At 36.2% G+C, this 15,096-nt stretch overlaps 1 protein-coding gene and 1 pseudogene across 1 annotated transcript; both read right to left on the bottom strand.

Annotated features, from left to right (window-relative positions):
• Positions 1-2,238: 2,238 nt before the first annotated feature.
• LOC132491179 (keratin-associated protein 13-1-like) lies at positions 2,239-2,784 on the bottom strand. The gene has a single exon (XM_060100032.1). It carries the CDS (start codon positions 2,740-2,742, stop codon positions 2,239-2,241), a length of 504 nt encoding a protein of 167 aa, XP_059956015.1. The 5' UTR covers positions 2,743-2,784.
• A 3,881-nt stretch (positions 2,785-6,665) lies between these two features.
• LOC132491184 (keratin-associated protein 13-1-like) lies at positions 6,666-7,236 on the bottom strand (annotated as a pseudogene).
• Between the last annotated feature and the right edge of the window lie 7,860 nt (positions 7,237-15,096).

Raw genomic sequence — 15,096 nt, 5'->3', positions numbered from 1 at the left:
AATGATCATTTATCCCAGTGTCAAATTTTGTATCTCTAGCAGGTCCAAGTAGTTTCCAAGGGTCTGAGTAATGAAAGATATGTTAATTTTCAACTACAGATTATAAGACCTTGTTCTACAACTTTATTTGCCTGCATTGTGATTTTCCCACCGAGGTGTGCCATAAACTCCACATTAGAGTTTTATTTTATTTTATTTTTATTTTCTTCAATACCACCAATGCCACCAACACCCTATGGTCTGCCAGATTGTTTGACCCAACCAGTAGGGTTGCTTGCATCTTAGACTAGACTTACAGAAACCTTTCCTGCTCCTGGTCTAAAGGAAGTTTTGTATATAGGCCAGAGAGGTACTTCTACTTAGGGAGTATGTTCGTTCCAGAACCCCGTAAAGCCTACCAGATGCTCTGCTACTTTATTTGTAGTAGGGGATTTAAGAGATTTAACTGTTTGTTACATATTTTATATTTTTTATATTATGCTATATATTTAATATGAATATATTTATATAAAAAGGAAATATAATGACATACTATTTTACATAATAGTTGACAAAAGTTTTATTTTATAAAGTATTTTTAAATGCTTAAATAAGTAGAAAATAGAATGAAAATGAGCAGGCAGAAAACTATTTGAACAGTGTGAATAAGAGAAGATGAATCCTAAGATTAATGTGATCCAAAACTCAAGATATCCAAAACAATGATGTGAAAGAGACCTATTATACCTCTCTAGCTGATTTTTCATTACTAATCCATACAAATTGTAACTTGATTTTCAATAATTTCCTGAACACAAGTACCTTTGTACCTCTCTGCTTTGATCATTTTATTTCACCTTCTCAGAATTCTCCTTATTCTCTCCCATGTTGCTTGCATCTTCACTTCTTATATTAGTCCTCATCTATCATATAGATAGATGGTTTTATTTGGTTTTATTGTAAGACTGGGACCTAGAGCAAGCCCTTAATGGGCTTTGAGTCTTCATTTCCTTCTGTGTAAAATAACTAGTTCATAAAATGTGTGTTTCTCATGGTTCTTATAGCGATCTGAAAAATGATGAATAGGAAAATACTTTGAAACTTGTTCTTTATCTCAGTATAAAGATACTGTCTTTTTGTTATTTGTTTTAGACTTATCAACTTGTTGCCTAACTTAGTACTAGGCTGTTTCATGAAATATGTGACCTATAAAATGTCAGATTGGCTACATAAAACATAAAAACGAGGAGTGTGTAAATGTGTGTTGCAATATGAATGAAATAGTGACTTTGGATGGTTTGAAAGCCTTGTTTTCTCCAGCCATGTATAATTTGGATCTTGGATCCAATAAGGTGAAACTCTACATCTCATGAACCTAATTAATTCTCACCAATTATAACTGGCTTCCTCTTTACACCTGTGAAGAAATCAATTCCATACAAAGGTACTCAGTGAGATGAAGGGATAAGGTTTTCTGCCACCCAACGTTGACTGAATCAAAGAACGCTCTCTAAACTAATGTACAAAACTTCTCATATAACCTATAATTTTTCCCCATTCAGTTGTATTTTCCAAATGGCTTGCTTTTCTCCTTCAGTCAGCAAGCATCAAGGCCCCATATTCTTTGAAGAAAATGTGCTCAATGCCACTCCTGAGATTATTATTCACGTGAAGTTTATGCATGCAATGTAAGGATTTCAGAAAACAGAAGTTTTGAAGAAGAAAATGTTGAAACCCTCAAATAACTTAGTTCAAACCTATCAATATTAGTTTTTCAAAGTTTGCTTTAAGAATTATAGTAAATGTTAACTCAAAAGCAGCCACCGAAAATAGCAAAAGCCAAAAAGAAAAAAGAAAAAAACAGGCTTAAGTAGTTAAAACTAACAATAAACTTAGTAGCACATATGCAAGCCAGATGGAATGAGTTTATTAGATTATATTCATTTAGGTTTTTATCCATTTTGTGAATAAAATGCATGAACAAGGATCACATTACTTCATTAACATTAATTCATTGTTTGTTAACATGAATTTCATTAATTGATTTAGTAATATATTTCATTCAGTTTTCTAATTCCGTTAATTTATTCCATAAACTTAATCATAAGTTCAGTATAAGTGGCAGACAGTTTTTTGGTCAGTATTTTACGAATGGCAAAAAGGTGAAGAACAGGTGATCCTTCCGAAGATCATGAAGATGATAGAAGCTCTGTATAGAGGTTGGACACATTGCTCACATCTGAATGTTCCACAAGCTGATCAATAGAAGGCAGATCCACAGATTGGTCTGTAACACAGTGATTGGCAACTCCTAGCGGCAAAGCAGGATGGACGGCAGAAGCCGGATCTATGGCTCAGCCAAGGGAAGGCATAGACTTCATAACCCAGGGGTCTGAAGCCATGGGATCCAAAGCCCAGTGTGTAGCAGCTTCTGGATCCATAGCCCAAGGAGCAGCCTCTGCTGGACCGAGAGCCCAGAGACCCAGCATAAGTTGTGCAGCAAGGACTGTAGATCATGGAGGTCCTTGGACGGTAGCAGGAGGTCTGGCAGGGACTGGATAGCCCACAGGATGTGAAGCACCTGCTGGGCTCGTAGAAGCCACTCCGGAGAGAGGAGCCCAGAAGGCAGGAGCGGGGAGAGCAGCGGTCAGTGCTGTAGACCAGGTCGCCGAGGTAAGAAGAGCCACAGGAGGAGCTTGAGTAGCGCAGGTGGTCCCCAAGGGAGCAGGAGGAGAAGTTTCCTGAGCATGGATAGTAGGACATGTTGAGAGGAGTTGTGAGTTCCAATGAGTGACAATGAGAAGATTCTGAGGTTTAATGTCACCCCCTGGACTGGGGTGTTTTTATACTCTTAGCCATGGCCGTGACATTCTACACAGTCACCTTTGTCACGCTTGCAATCTCTCATCTCTGTATGTGTAATCCAATAATATTTTCTGTAATTGCAGATGAAAAATTCATTTTATCTCATATTCATGTGTTAACTCACCGTGTTGTTAAAACACTAAGCTAATGACCTATTCCAAAGTCAGCAATTCTATGACGACATGCCTTTGATGCCATCTCATCGTGACCAGAAAATCCCCTTCTCTTCTCACTGGCCAAGATTCTTTGTTCATTTGACTGTATGTTGGCTAGGGGATGCTTAGCTCTAAGGGAAGGGATTAAGATGAATTAAGTTTTTTTTTCCAGTGGAATAAAGGCACCCTATTTGCCACCAATGATTTTCTTTCCCTAACTTTATTTCATTGCCTAAAATTATTTTTATATATTTTATTATAAAATTACTTCTCAAATTCTTTAGAAAGAGAAAATAGGTCAGGTAAATTGAATAAGAAATATGGTGGATCACAGAGATAAACCAGAACAAATGTTTAGAGGCAAAAATGACTAAAGAAGTCTACTTTGAAGCAGAGACCCAGGGGATGCCAATATGTGCACATGTGAAAAGACTCAGAGTCAAATATTTTAGAGGCAAGAGGAGATAAGTAGTGACTTTATGGGGTTTTCTATCTCTGTAGTTTAAATTAAAATGTTCAATATGAGCATAGTTTATGGCTTTTCATATACATATTGTCCGTTTTGACATCTATATTTAAAATTTCCTAGAGGTCTTTCTTATGTAGAACAACTCCCATCAAGGAATACCTCTGAACATTTCTACCTTCAGATTCTTTCATATGATTTTCTTTTTCACTGTAAGGCATACTTTTTGTCTACTCTATTCCTTTAAGATTATTTTTCCACTGTACAATATCCAAATATCTTCTTTTTATAGAGCTTTCCATAACAGGTAAACCTAAACAAAATGAATATTGAAGGATTTTCTCAAAGTAAAATACAATAATCTCAGAGGGAAATTTGGAATTGCAGGAGGGGAAAAGAAGACTGAGATATTAATGAAATATGTCTAAATGCACATTGTACACAGCACTAATAATTTGGTTCTTAATATATTAGAAGAAATGAACAGTAATAAACTAAGAATGATCATTAAAATCTAAGATTTTGCTTAAAAATTAAAAGCCTGGAAAAAATAAGAAAGAGTAAAATTATATCATTAAACCATTTTATTACTCCTCAAATGCATGAAAAGAGACAAAAAGAAACATAAAAGATGGAATAAATAACAATAAAATAGTAAATATGTAGGTAGAAATCTGACTGTATCAATAATTAAGTTAAATATAATATGACAAATAGTCCATATAAAAGACTTAGAATATCAGACTGGAATGAAAATCAAAACTGTTTTCTACATAAAAGAGATTCTCTTAAATATGAGGAAACAGAAAAGGAAACATAAAAGATATATCAGGCAAAAGAAACAGAAATTCTAGTTCTACTTTGTTAATCTCAAATTTTCTATATGTTAAGATGTTTATTGTATATTAAGCAAGATATTTCTTAACAATCAATCTGTCAGACTACCAGGAGGATACACATTATCTCATTAGTTATTTAAATGTTACACTAAGGCCACACCATCCAATAGAGTAGGCACTAGCCACATATATCAATTTCAATTTGAATACTTTAAATTAAATTATATTAAAATTCAATTCCTCAGTCATATTCATCCCGTTTCAAGTGTACAACAGATAAGCAATGCTAATGGGTACCAAATATTGGAAATTGCAGATAAAACATATTTTCACCATCAAAGAAAGTTCTATTGGGCAGTGCTGCCTTAAAGATCACAGCCGATTGTTGATTTCTTAATATAAATTCATATTTTTACTGTTTTCTGTACAATGCAAGAATGTTAGAAATCTTAAGGCCATTTTTCCTTACCCAATTCATGTGTTATTATGTTAGTGTTTTCATTTTATGTATGCTTATGCATACTGATAAATATTTGTCCCCATATTTTTACAGGCAATATTTGTTTAAATGTTCTCAATATATATTTTTTATTTACTCTTTATTCCTTCCTACACCTTTTTGCTATAGGCAAGAGTCATTTTGCTTTTGACTCTGTATAACTTTTAACTATATATTTTTGTGCTGGAAGGGTAGTGACAAGTTCTCGAATTTTCAATTGCCTGAAAGTATCTGTATTTCTATTTCCTTTTTGAATCAGATACTCTCTAGTCATGTATTCTAGTTTTAAATTGTTCTTTCTTCACAAATTTGAGGCTATTTGTTTTCCTACGTTCCCCTTTCTATATATTTATAGTTCAGTTGTCAATTTTATTGTTTCTTTTTCCGAAGGTAACTTGATGTTTTACCCATGGGTTGTTTTACATCTTTTTGTTATTTTTCTTGTTAGTTTGACTCCCTTGTGCCTAGGTGTGGGCCTTTCTTCATGTTTGTCATACATCTGTTTTGTAACATTTCTTGACTTTGTGAGTTGATTTTCCTCTATTTGGTAAATTCTATCGGGATCTGTTTCTATTCCATACTTCTTCTCTTAGATTTGGTGATGTCTTGACTTCTCAATGGCTGTTAGTTTTTCATAGAATATCAACGTGTATATATATATTTATATATATATATGTATATATATGTGTGTGTCTGTGTATAAATATACATATATATGTATTTATACACACACACAACTTGGTTTAGGACTCCATTTGAAATTTTTCGACCTTTCCTTATTCTCCATGTTCCATATGCTCTTGAGTGCTCTTCAATATTTTTATGTTTTCTTAACATTTTAGTTTGAACGTACTCTTCTGAACAATCTCTAATTGTTTCTTCAGTTATGTCTAATTTATTTGTAATCCAATTGTAACCAATTCTACATTTAATTTATTGCATTTTTTAATTTTAGAATTTCTACTTGATTCTTTTAATATGTTTCAATGTTCTGAAAATTTTCTATCTCTTTATTTCCTAAGCATATGGATTATAGTTATAAAATCTATGATTTACCTTTCCATTTACTGAATCCCTTGTAAGTCTGTTTATACCACATAACACATATTTTGCTTTTAATAATTTCTTAACTTCTTGAAGTCTGATAAATTTTCCTTGGATATCAAACTATGACTATATCTGTATCATCTATATATTCATCTATATTTACATATTCATTTATAGCTATATATTCATTGGTAATTATAGCTATATAAAACTATATCTATAACAGTGTCTATGTGCGGATCCACATCCTACAAGGGAATCAATCTAATTCCTGATTCTGATATATTCTTTTCAAACAGTACTCTTCCACCAGTTATAGTCTGAGTAAGAAAAATATCTGAGGTCCTCTAAAATTTGTTCAAATCCCCAACTTTGTAGGATTTCAGAACCTATTCCCATGTGCATATTGATCTTTTCATATTATCTCTTTTATCTATCACAAACCCTAGTCAATAAACACTTTTATCTATTACAATCACATAAACAATAATAATAAACAAGTAACAACAATAAACATAGCTGGATATCAGAATCAATTAATTTTTTAGATTATAATGACTTTTCACACAATTTTGGAAGAAAACACAATGTCAATTCTATCTGCAATGCAGACTTTAGACTTTATTTTGAGTTAGTACTTTAATAATAAAAATTTTTAGATAAAGTTTGTCAGCCAATATTTAAGACCAGAGACAAGGTGACAATTTGATAATTAGAAATAAGAGAGTAATTCTTTCTGTAGATGATGAAAACAATAAAGGTTATGAATAGAGTCATTGAAGACATTGGACAAGATTAAAAATTATGTATGATGATCAGTAGGAGCCAGATCCACAGGTTGGTCTCTAACAAGGCTGGAAGTTCCCAGAAGTGAAGTAGGATGGGTAGCAGAATCTAGATCCATAGTTTGGAGAAGGGAAACCATGGACTCTGCAAGCCATGGGTCTGAAGCTACTGGAACCACAGCCTGGTAAGTAGGAGCTTCCAGATCCATAGCCCAGGGAGCAGCTGTTGCTGGACCCAAAGCCTAGAGACCCAGAATAAGTTGTCTGAGAGGGCCTGCAGAGTGTGGAGATTCTTGAGTGGTAGCAGGATATCTGGATAGGTCTAGACACCACATAGAATATCTGATACCTAGTGGGTTTACATCAGGTTTCCTGACAGCCACTGTAGAGAGAGGAGCCCAGCTGGCAGGTAGTGGGAGAGCAGAGGTCAGTACCAGTCACAGTATACCAGGTTACTGGGGTAAGAAGAGCCCCAGGAGCAGCCTGAATAGCACAGGTGGTCCCCAAAGGAGAGAGAGGAGAAGTTTCCAGAGCAGCGGTTGTAGGACATATTGACAGGAGATGTGAGTTCAGCTGAATTACAGTGAGAAGATTCTGAGTTTGAATATTACTCCTGGACTGTGGTATTTATATATTCACAGTAATGGGTGTGGCACCTTACAGTAACTTCTTTTCCATATTTGAGCCCACTCATTTGCTTACATGTAACTCAGTAATTCTTTTTGTAATAGCAGTTAACTAACTCCCTTCATCTTATGTTTATAAGTGAACTTGTTTTTATAGCTCTATGTCAATGAATTACATCTGTGTTATGAATGGTCTGACAGTATGGAATTAATGTCTACTTCATCATGGCCAAGGAAGCCCCTCTTATTTTCTTGGGCAATAACTACTTGTATATCTACTCCTGGTTGTGCTGGGGAAGGTTTTCTTCCTAGATTGGGGACTGCAATGCTGTCATCTCCCTTTTGTACCAATTGTCAAGAGGCAGAAATCAGGTCTTGATGAGAAACCTTACAAAGATTGCATTTATAGCAAACCATTGATTCTCACTCTCAAGCATAATTTTCCATCTTACTTACTTACTATTTCCAATTTGCTTAACTATTAGCAGTGCTTACTATGTCCAACCTAGAAGAGTCATATAAAATATGCCAAAGGGGTTGAGAGAGCTCACTAGGAATGGGGATAATCTTGAATAAATTTATTTAAATTGTTTAAAAAGTTAATCAATTCTAAAGCAAGAACAGACAACTATGGACATATGTGAAGAAAAACAAAGTGGGAGACACTATGGAGATGAAGTGAGGAAACTAGTGACAGTGGTAGAAAGAGGGACAAATCTGCCAGGATTTTCTTCTAACCCAGTGGACAACCTATGAATATTCTACTTTTAATTCAACTAAATCAAAATTGTTTCAAAATGAGCTCAATTCATGATTTTTGTAGATATATTTATATTTGTAAAACGTCCTAGTGTTTCTCCTCCCACGATATTTCTGAACCCCATCACAAAAGTTTGAATGCCTTCTGAGCATTTCCAAGACCTTGGTAGATCCCTACTTAAGTACATGATTCTGTCCCAGCTTTCTTACTAAAGGTGGGCCCAGGTTTTGAAAAGCTTGAAGTTTATAACTTCAGGGTCCTTTTTTAGCATAAAGAATACAACACTGTGAATATAATGGTAGAAATAAATATGAATACTACTTTAGAATAAAGATAATATTAACCAACAAAAACCTACAGGTTGACTAAAAACACAAATATTACAAAATCAAGACATTAATATATCATCTATAAACTTTCCCCAACATTTCTTGGCTACACAGTCCTTGATCACCTGTACATAGGATGATGGTTTTATCAACATGATTTTATTTGGAAAGAATAGAAATATAATTCAGCTTTTCTCTAGAATTGTATATCACAAAACACTTAAATTATTTTTGATGACATGGAAAATTTTCTTTCAACATTGCCATTTGTTATTACTAATGTTGCACCTTTAACATCCTCCGTTACTTCTTCTTGGTCAGAGCTTCAAGCCTGGGGTTATGCTTACCTCTGCCAGGTGTCCTGGTTCACCTCCCCTCCAAGTCTTCTGGCCCTGGGGTTTGGGGGCTTCTGTGAGGATTAGCTTCAAAAGGCTGTGGACCCTAGGTTTTAGTGTCCTCCAAGCAGGTAGCAGAGCAGTATATTGGTTCAAATCCTTCTTCTTGAGGTCAAAGCTCCTTGAGGGCCTGAGGTCCATCAGGTTGACTAGAGGTAGTAGAGGCATCTCTCTGGATTCACCCACAGCTCCAGCACTACCACAAGGACACAGACGTGACACCCAGTCCATGGCAGCCCAGCTGGAGCAGCAGCTTTCTCCAAGCCTCCTTGGAGGAGTGCCAAGAGAGCTTTGGAAAAAGTTAGGTGAAAGAATCCTCAGGAGGACCCTCACACTTAAGCTTCATTAGGTTAAATCTGTCTCTGTCTTTGCCTTAGATGCCCTGCCCAAGATGTCTGAATATGCACTATTGATGTTCTCTTTGAGATATCAGGAACCTACGTGGAGTGCCCAGATCTCCCTCCAAGATACCTTCCATGGCAACGTCTCTCTCCAGTGCTCCAACCTAAGCTTTGATCATTTCATTGTTATAATTTATTGTTGTTTTTGTTATTTGTCTCTGATCTTCTTTAACTCCAAGTTAAAATACATAGGAACATGTCTGACAGATTTATCATATTCTTTGAGTATATTACTATATATCTGACAATTTCAAGAGAAATGCACTGATATAACACACACCAGTGTTCAAATATGTGTTATCAGGAACTCAAGAAGTTAATGTTGTGGCTTATGGCACTGAATTGCAGGTTTATTAAATAAAAATACAGTACGGCTTCCCTGGTGGTGCAGTGGTTGAGAGTCCGCCTGCCGATGCAGGAACATGGGTTCGTGCCCCAATCCGGGAAGATCCCACATGCCGTGGAGCGGCTGGGCCTGTGAGCCATGGCTGCTAAGCCTGCGCGTCCGGAGCCTTGCTCCAGAGCAGGAGAGGCCACAACAGTGAGAGGCCCATGTACCGCAAAAATAAATAAATAAATAAATACAATAAAAATACAATAAAATTATACTATATATGCTTAAATTATCAACTCTTCCTCAGTGTAAAAATATGTTTAATTGCCACTTAAAAAAATAAAGCACTATCCAGCATTTTATTCTTTTTTTTGCGGTACGCGGGCCTCTCACTGTTGTGGCCTCTCCCATTGCGGAACACAGGCTCCGGATGCGCAGGCTCAAAGGCCATGGCTCACAGGCCTAGTCACTCTGCAGCACGTGGGATCTTCCCGGACCGGGGAACGAACCCATGTCCCCTGCATCGGGAGGCAGATTCTCAACAACTGTGCCACCAGGGAAGCCCTTATCCAGCATTTTTTATAAGTCAAAGAATGATGAAGTAGCTGCACCCACATCAAACAGCTACTTTTTAAAAGCTTATCTTATGATCTTTTAATTTTCTAATTTTTTTGTATGAATTCCTAGCCAGTGGGGTAAAAATCCTAGCCCATGCAATGCTGTGAAGACCATGCCTTTCTCAAATCTCTATTTCCTTTATTGAAAACAGTTGCCTTATCACAAGTAAGAATGATTTTTTTACTGGCTCAAGACAGGACCAGTGTTAAGTAAAATAATAAATTCAGCAAAATTTGTCTGTAGTAACACAACATTCTGGCCGCAATGATGCCCTTCTCTCCTCAGTACATCTCTAACCGTCCTTACATCAATGTGGTAATCAATGATACCAGTTGAAATAATACATCACAAACTCTCAGGTCCTCTATCAAATCCAACCTATATAGGTTTGTTTATTGTACAAGTGCGGGTCTCCATAGGCTTTTTATTAAACTCCAAATTGTTGCCTATATTTAAAAATCAAAAGAATCAACATAAAATGTGGATTTATGACTTCCAAAATTTCTGTCCCCAAAAGGGGACACCAGGCTCCCTTCCTTGTCATTACCTGGAACTGCATACAAGCTGCCCCATTCGTATGGGTGTGCTTCCCTCTAATTCTCAACAACTCTAACTACTCCGCTAATTTCAGTTACCATTAGTCATTGACCTGACACTACTATTTTTTTGTGTTAGTTAATGCCTCTATCATAAATAGGAGAATGAGAGATGAATTAGAAGCTTTGGGTGTTAAGACAATTTGTGAAATCCAACTCCCTTGTGCACTTGAAGGATATTCTTCCATGTTTAATAGGAAAATGCCATGTATCTGTGTTGATAGGCTGGAATATAAAACATCAGTTATGGAACAAATCACAAGCCAATTGGACCACCTCACTTAGGTTGATGATCCTCTGACTTAAATTCTTCAGATGCCAGCAGAATTTGAGTTGGTTTTTATATACTGGGCAAAGACTTAAATCAGTGGTGTCTTACTGCTGAATATGCAACAAACCATCCTGAAAAATACATAAACAATTAAAAATAACCGAGATGATTGAACTCCCTCCCAGGCCACTCCACATGTGATTCTGATTGTTAAATCAGAATTTAACTATTGTTAAACTAAAGGTTTAACATCTAGCTGGTAGCCCATAGGAGATGCTTATAGCTGTGTGAAATCATACTACATGCCTAACAAGGGTAACCACTTTTGTATAGGAATTGTCTTTCCAAGAATATAAAGCAGACCATTAAAAAGAGAGACAGAGAAATCTATTTTCTGTTTATAACATCATAATTCTATTGTAATGGGAGGTTTCTGATAATAATATGCAGTATCCCTTCTTCTTGTTACTGCTGAAATATAATAACTATTATGAACACTGTTGCTTGGAAATGTTGAAGATGGATTTAGTAACATTAATATCCATCCTGCAAGATGCGGCATCTTAGGGATTGAACAAAGGCTGCGTGTCACTACCCAGTGACACAGTGCAGATGGCCTCATGATGACTAATAATGACTGACTATAAATACAGGAGAGAAGAGCAATTTTGACAGACTATGATAGCTACAATTGGGAGGTGGAATAAACAGGGCTTTTTAGTTAAAAATCAGATGAATGGCATGTTGAATATACGAGTGGAACTGAAACGGTCCATGGCATATAGTAGACACTCCATAAATATATGTTGATTGACTGAAAAGGGAATTTAGATAGCAAATATCTTAAATGAAATAAAGCATGTAAGAAGGTTATGCAAATATTAGCTACTTTTTTTTTCTTTCTTTGATCAGGTAGCTGAGTGAAAGTTGAATATACCTATTAATAGATTTGGAAATTTTTCCCCTCAGAAGTCATGCTCAGACAAGACTCATAGGCTTGGCTTTATAGAGCTGGTATCAAGTCCTGAGCTAGTGGAAAGTAGTGAGATGGGGAAAGAGAAAATGCTACAAGACATGTGTGTGTGAGCACGTTTCTTCTCCTGCCACTTTGTGGAGGTTTGACCTCTTCCTGATCTGGGGTTGTCACCATCCCCTGCTTCATTTCTTTTTACTCAAAGTCTTTGCTGATTGAAGGCATGATGAGTGGCATACAGAAGGCAGACCCATATTTACTCTGTATTTAGTCATCTAACCTCTGGAAGGTAACATAGGATTGGATGAACTTCCTATTCATAAACTCTCTTCATCTCCAGAGGTAGGGGTAGGCGCATTGGGAGAATATGGGTGGGGAATACCTGGAAGGGAGAGCAGGAAAAAGGATGCTGAAGAGGAAAAGTTTATCCCAAGATGTTTCTGGATTTTCAGAGCCTTAAAAGTAGAGGATACTTGAGATTTCTTTGTTTCCTAGGCTGTTCACCCCTGTAATTAGGTGGAGCCCTAGACAGGAATGGAGCCCCATTTTCTCTCGAGCAGACTGGTTTTGTAGTGCTAGGTTGGCTGAACACAGCAGTGGTTGGATGATTGGAGATACAGACATAGCAGAGGCCATGGTTTCCCAATGTCTGTTGGAGACAACAGGAGAGAGTTCTGACACCCGAGAAACCTCTAATTTAGGGTCTTTGTTTTGGTTTTCTCGCTTAACTTGCAGAGTAAGCTGCTTAACTCTATTTATTTTCCCATTGCAGGGCTCAAATTCTATGATGCTAAAATTTGGTTCTGGCAACATCGCTGTTGCCCAAAGAGTTCTGTCCTAGATGAAGTAGACTAAGGTTTTGATAAGAGTGGTTAAAGGGCTGTAAAGCATAGTTTAGTCCATTTATTTATAGGGAAGTGTTATGCACAGGGTTCCTTCTTCCTTTCTTGTTATCTTTTTTGATATTGGATTTTAAACTTATCCTAAAACCACTATTTGATTTATTTCTAAAAACTTGGAATTTAAATAAAACAAACAAATATATAGGGCACTGTGGTATCAAGTATGTTTGATCACTCTGAATCTTATATTTTTAAATTGTTGAACTATAGTTGATTTACAATGTTGTGTTAGTTTCAGGTGTACAGCAAAGTGATTCAGTTGCATATAAATATTCTTTTTCAGATTCTTTTCCATTATAAGGTATTATAAGATATTGAATATAGTTCCCTGTGCTATATAGTAGGACTTAGATGTTTATCTATTTTTTTAAAATTTATAATGTTTTTATTGTGCTTTTCTTATTACAAAAGTATTTCATGCAGAAAATTTAAAAAGTATGGATAAGCAACAAATAAATATTTAAAAGTCTATACTGTAAGAATGAACTGTGTGGTATGTTGCATATAGGAAGGAGGATGCCTCAAGTGTATGATAAAGGTTTGAAACAGATATTATGATTTGGGTTTTCTGGAAAGCAGACTCTGAGACACAGTTTGGTTTTCAGGATGTTTATTAGGGCATGGTCTTGTGAACAACACCTAGAATGGAGGGAGGAGAAAATAAGATTGGACAGAAGGAGAAATCAAACTACAATGTAGGATGTACAGCCTCAGCTCATCCCATGGGGAGCTCTGGCACTGAAACAGCCCATCAGATTTATCCTCATCTGGACTGAATGGATGACCTTTATACCACCTACTTTGATTAGTCATGGAATATGGGCACCTCTGGAAAGGTGTGACCTGAAACCTCATGCAGATGAGGCATTGCCTGAAGGGGCTGAGAGCTAAGACTGTCTGCTGATAGGACTCCCAGTAGCCAGGGCAACAAGCCTTTCCCTGGTGTGGGTTCTGTGTGAAGCTGTTCCAAGTTATCACACCTTGTACATCATACTTTCCAGAGAGGTACAAAATTAATGTGCCATACTGAAGATTCCTGTCATGTTGGATGTCAGTAACCCAAGCAATATTGTGATTTTCTAAGGTAGTAACTTAAAATCATGATACACAAACATATATGTGATGCAATTCTTAGTTTTTTGAAAACAGGAAAAGAGTTATGAGAAAAGCCTTTATGCAGTGGCCGTAGGAAGCATCATCCACCCTTCTTCATACTGAAATTTTTGTAAACACAATCATTAAGGCATTTGGCTTTGTGATACTAGAGCATTTCCATAACCATCCTTCAATAGGAAATATGCTGGTATTGGTTAATGTTATTTGAGTAGTTTAAAATCCCCAGATTGAACAAATATAAATAGAAATATAAAATCTCAATAACCATTTATAGAACACAAGATAAGAGACTGTCATATTTTGACCATAATCTCACTGTAGTTAGCTGGGATTGAAACAGAGTCCAGCAAAAAGATGGGACAAATAATCAGGAGCTAGTCAGAATTTAAGCCACACAGTGACAAGTGGTGATAAAGTCACCATGGACCTAAAATCAGACAGAACTGGGTTACTCCCTCATATTTTTTTTTTTCCTAAAATAGCATTTTTATTTTTTCCATTTTATTATTTTTTAACATCTTTATTGGAGTATAATTGTTTTACAATATTGTGTTAGTTTCTGCTGTATAACAAAGTGAATCAGCTATATGTATACATATATCCCCATATCCCCTCCCTCTTGTGTCTTCCTCCCACTCTCCCTATCCCACCCCTCTAGGTGGTAACAAAGCACGAAGCTGATCTCCTTGTGTTATGCGGCTGATTCCGACTAGCTATCTATTTTACATTTGGTAGTGTATATATGCCAATGCTACTCTCTCACTTCATCCCAGCTTACCTTTCCCACTCCCCGTGTTCTACAGTCCATTCTCTACATCTGCGTCTTTATTCCTGTCCTGCCACTAGGTTCATCAGAACCAATTTTTTTTTTAGATTCCACATATATGTGTTACTATATGGTATTTGTTTTTCTCTTTCTGACTTACTTCACTCTCTATGACAGTCTCTAGGTCCATACAACTCACTACAAATAAATCAATTTGGTTTCTTTTTATGGCTGAGTAATATTCCATTGTATATATGTGCCACATCTTCTTTATCCATTCATCTGTTGATGGACACTTAGGTTGCTTCCATGTCCTGGCTATTGTAAATAGAGCTGCAATGAACATTGTGGTACATGACTCTTTTTGAATTATG

This window comes from Mesoplodon densirostris, chromosome 5, assembly GCF_025265405.1.
Source record: "Mesoplodon densirostris isolate mMesDen1 chromosome 5, mMesDen1 primary haplotype, whole genome shotgun sequence".
Lineage (NCBI taxonomy): Eukaryota > Metazoa > Chordata > Mammalia > Artiodactyla > Ziphiidae > Mesoplodon > Mesoplodon densirostris.
This window is presented reverse-complemented; position numbering and strand designations above follow the sequence as displayed.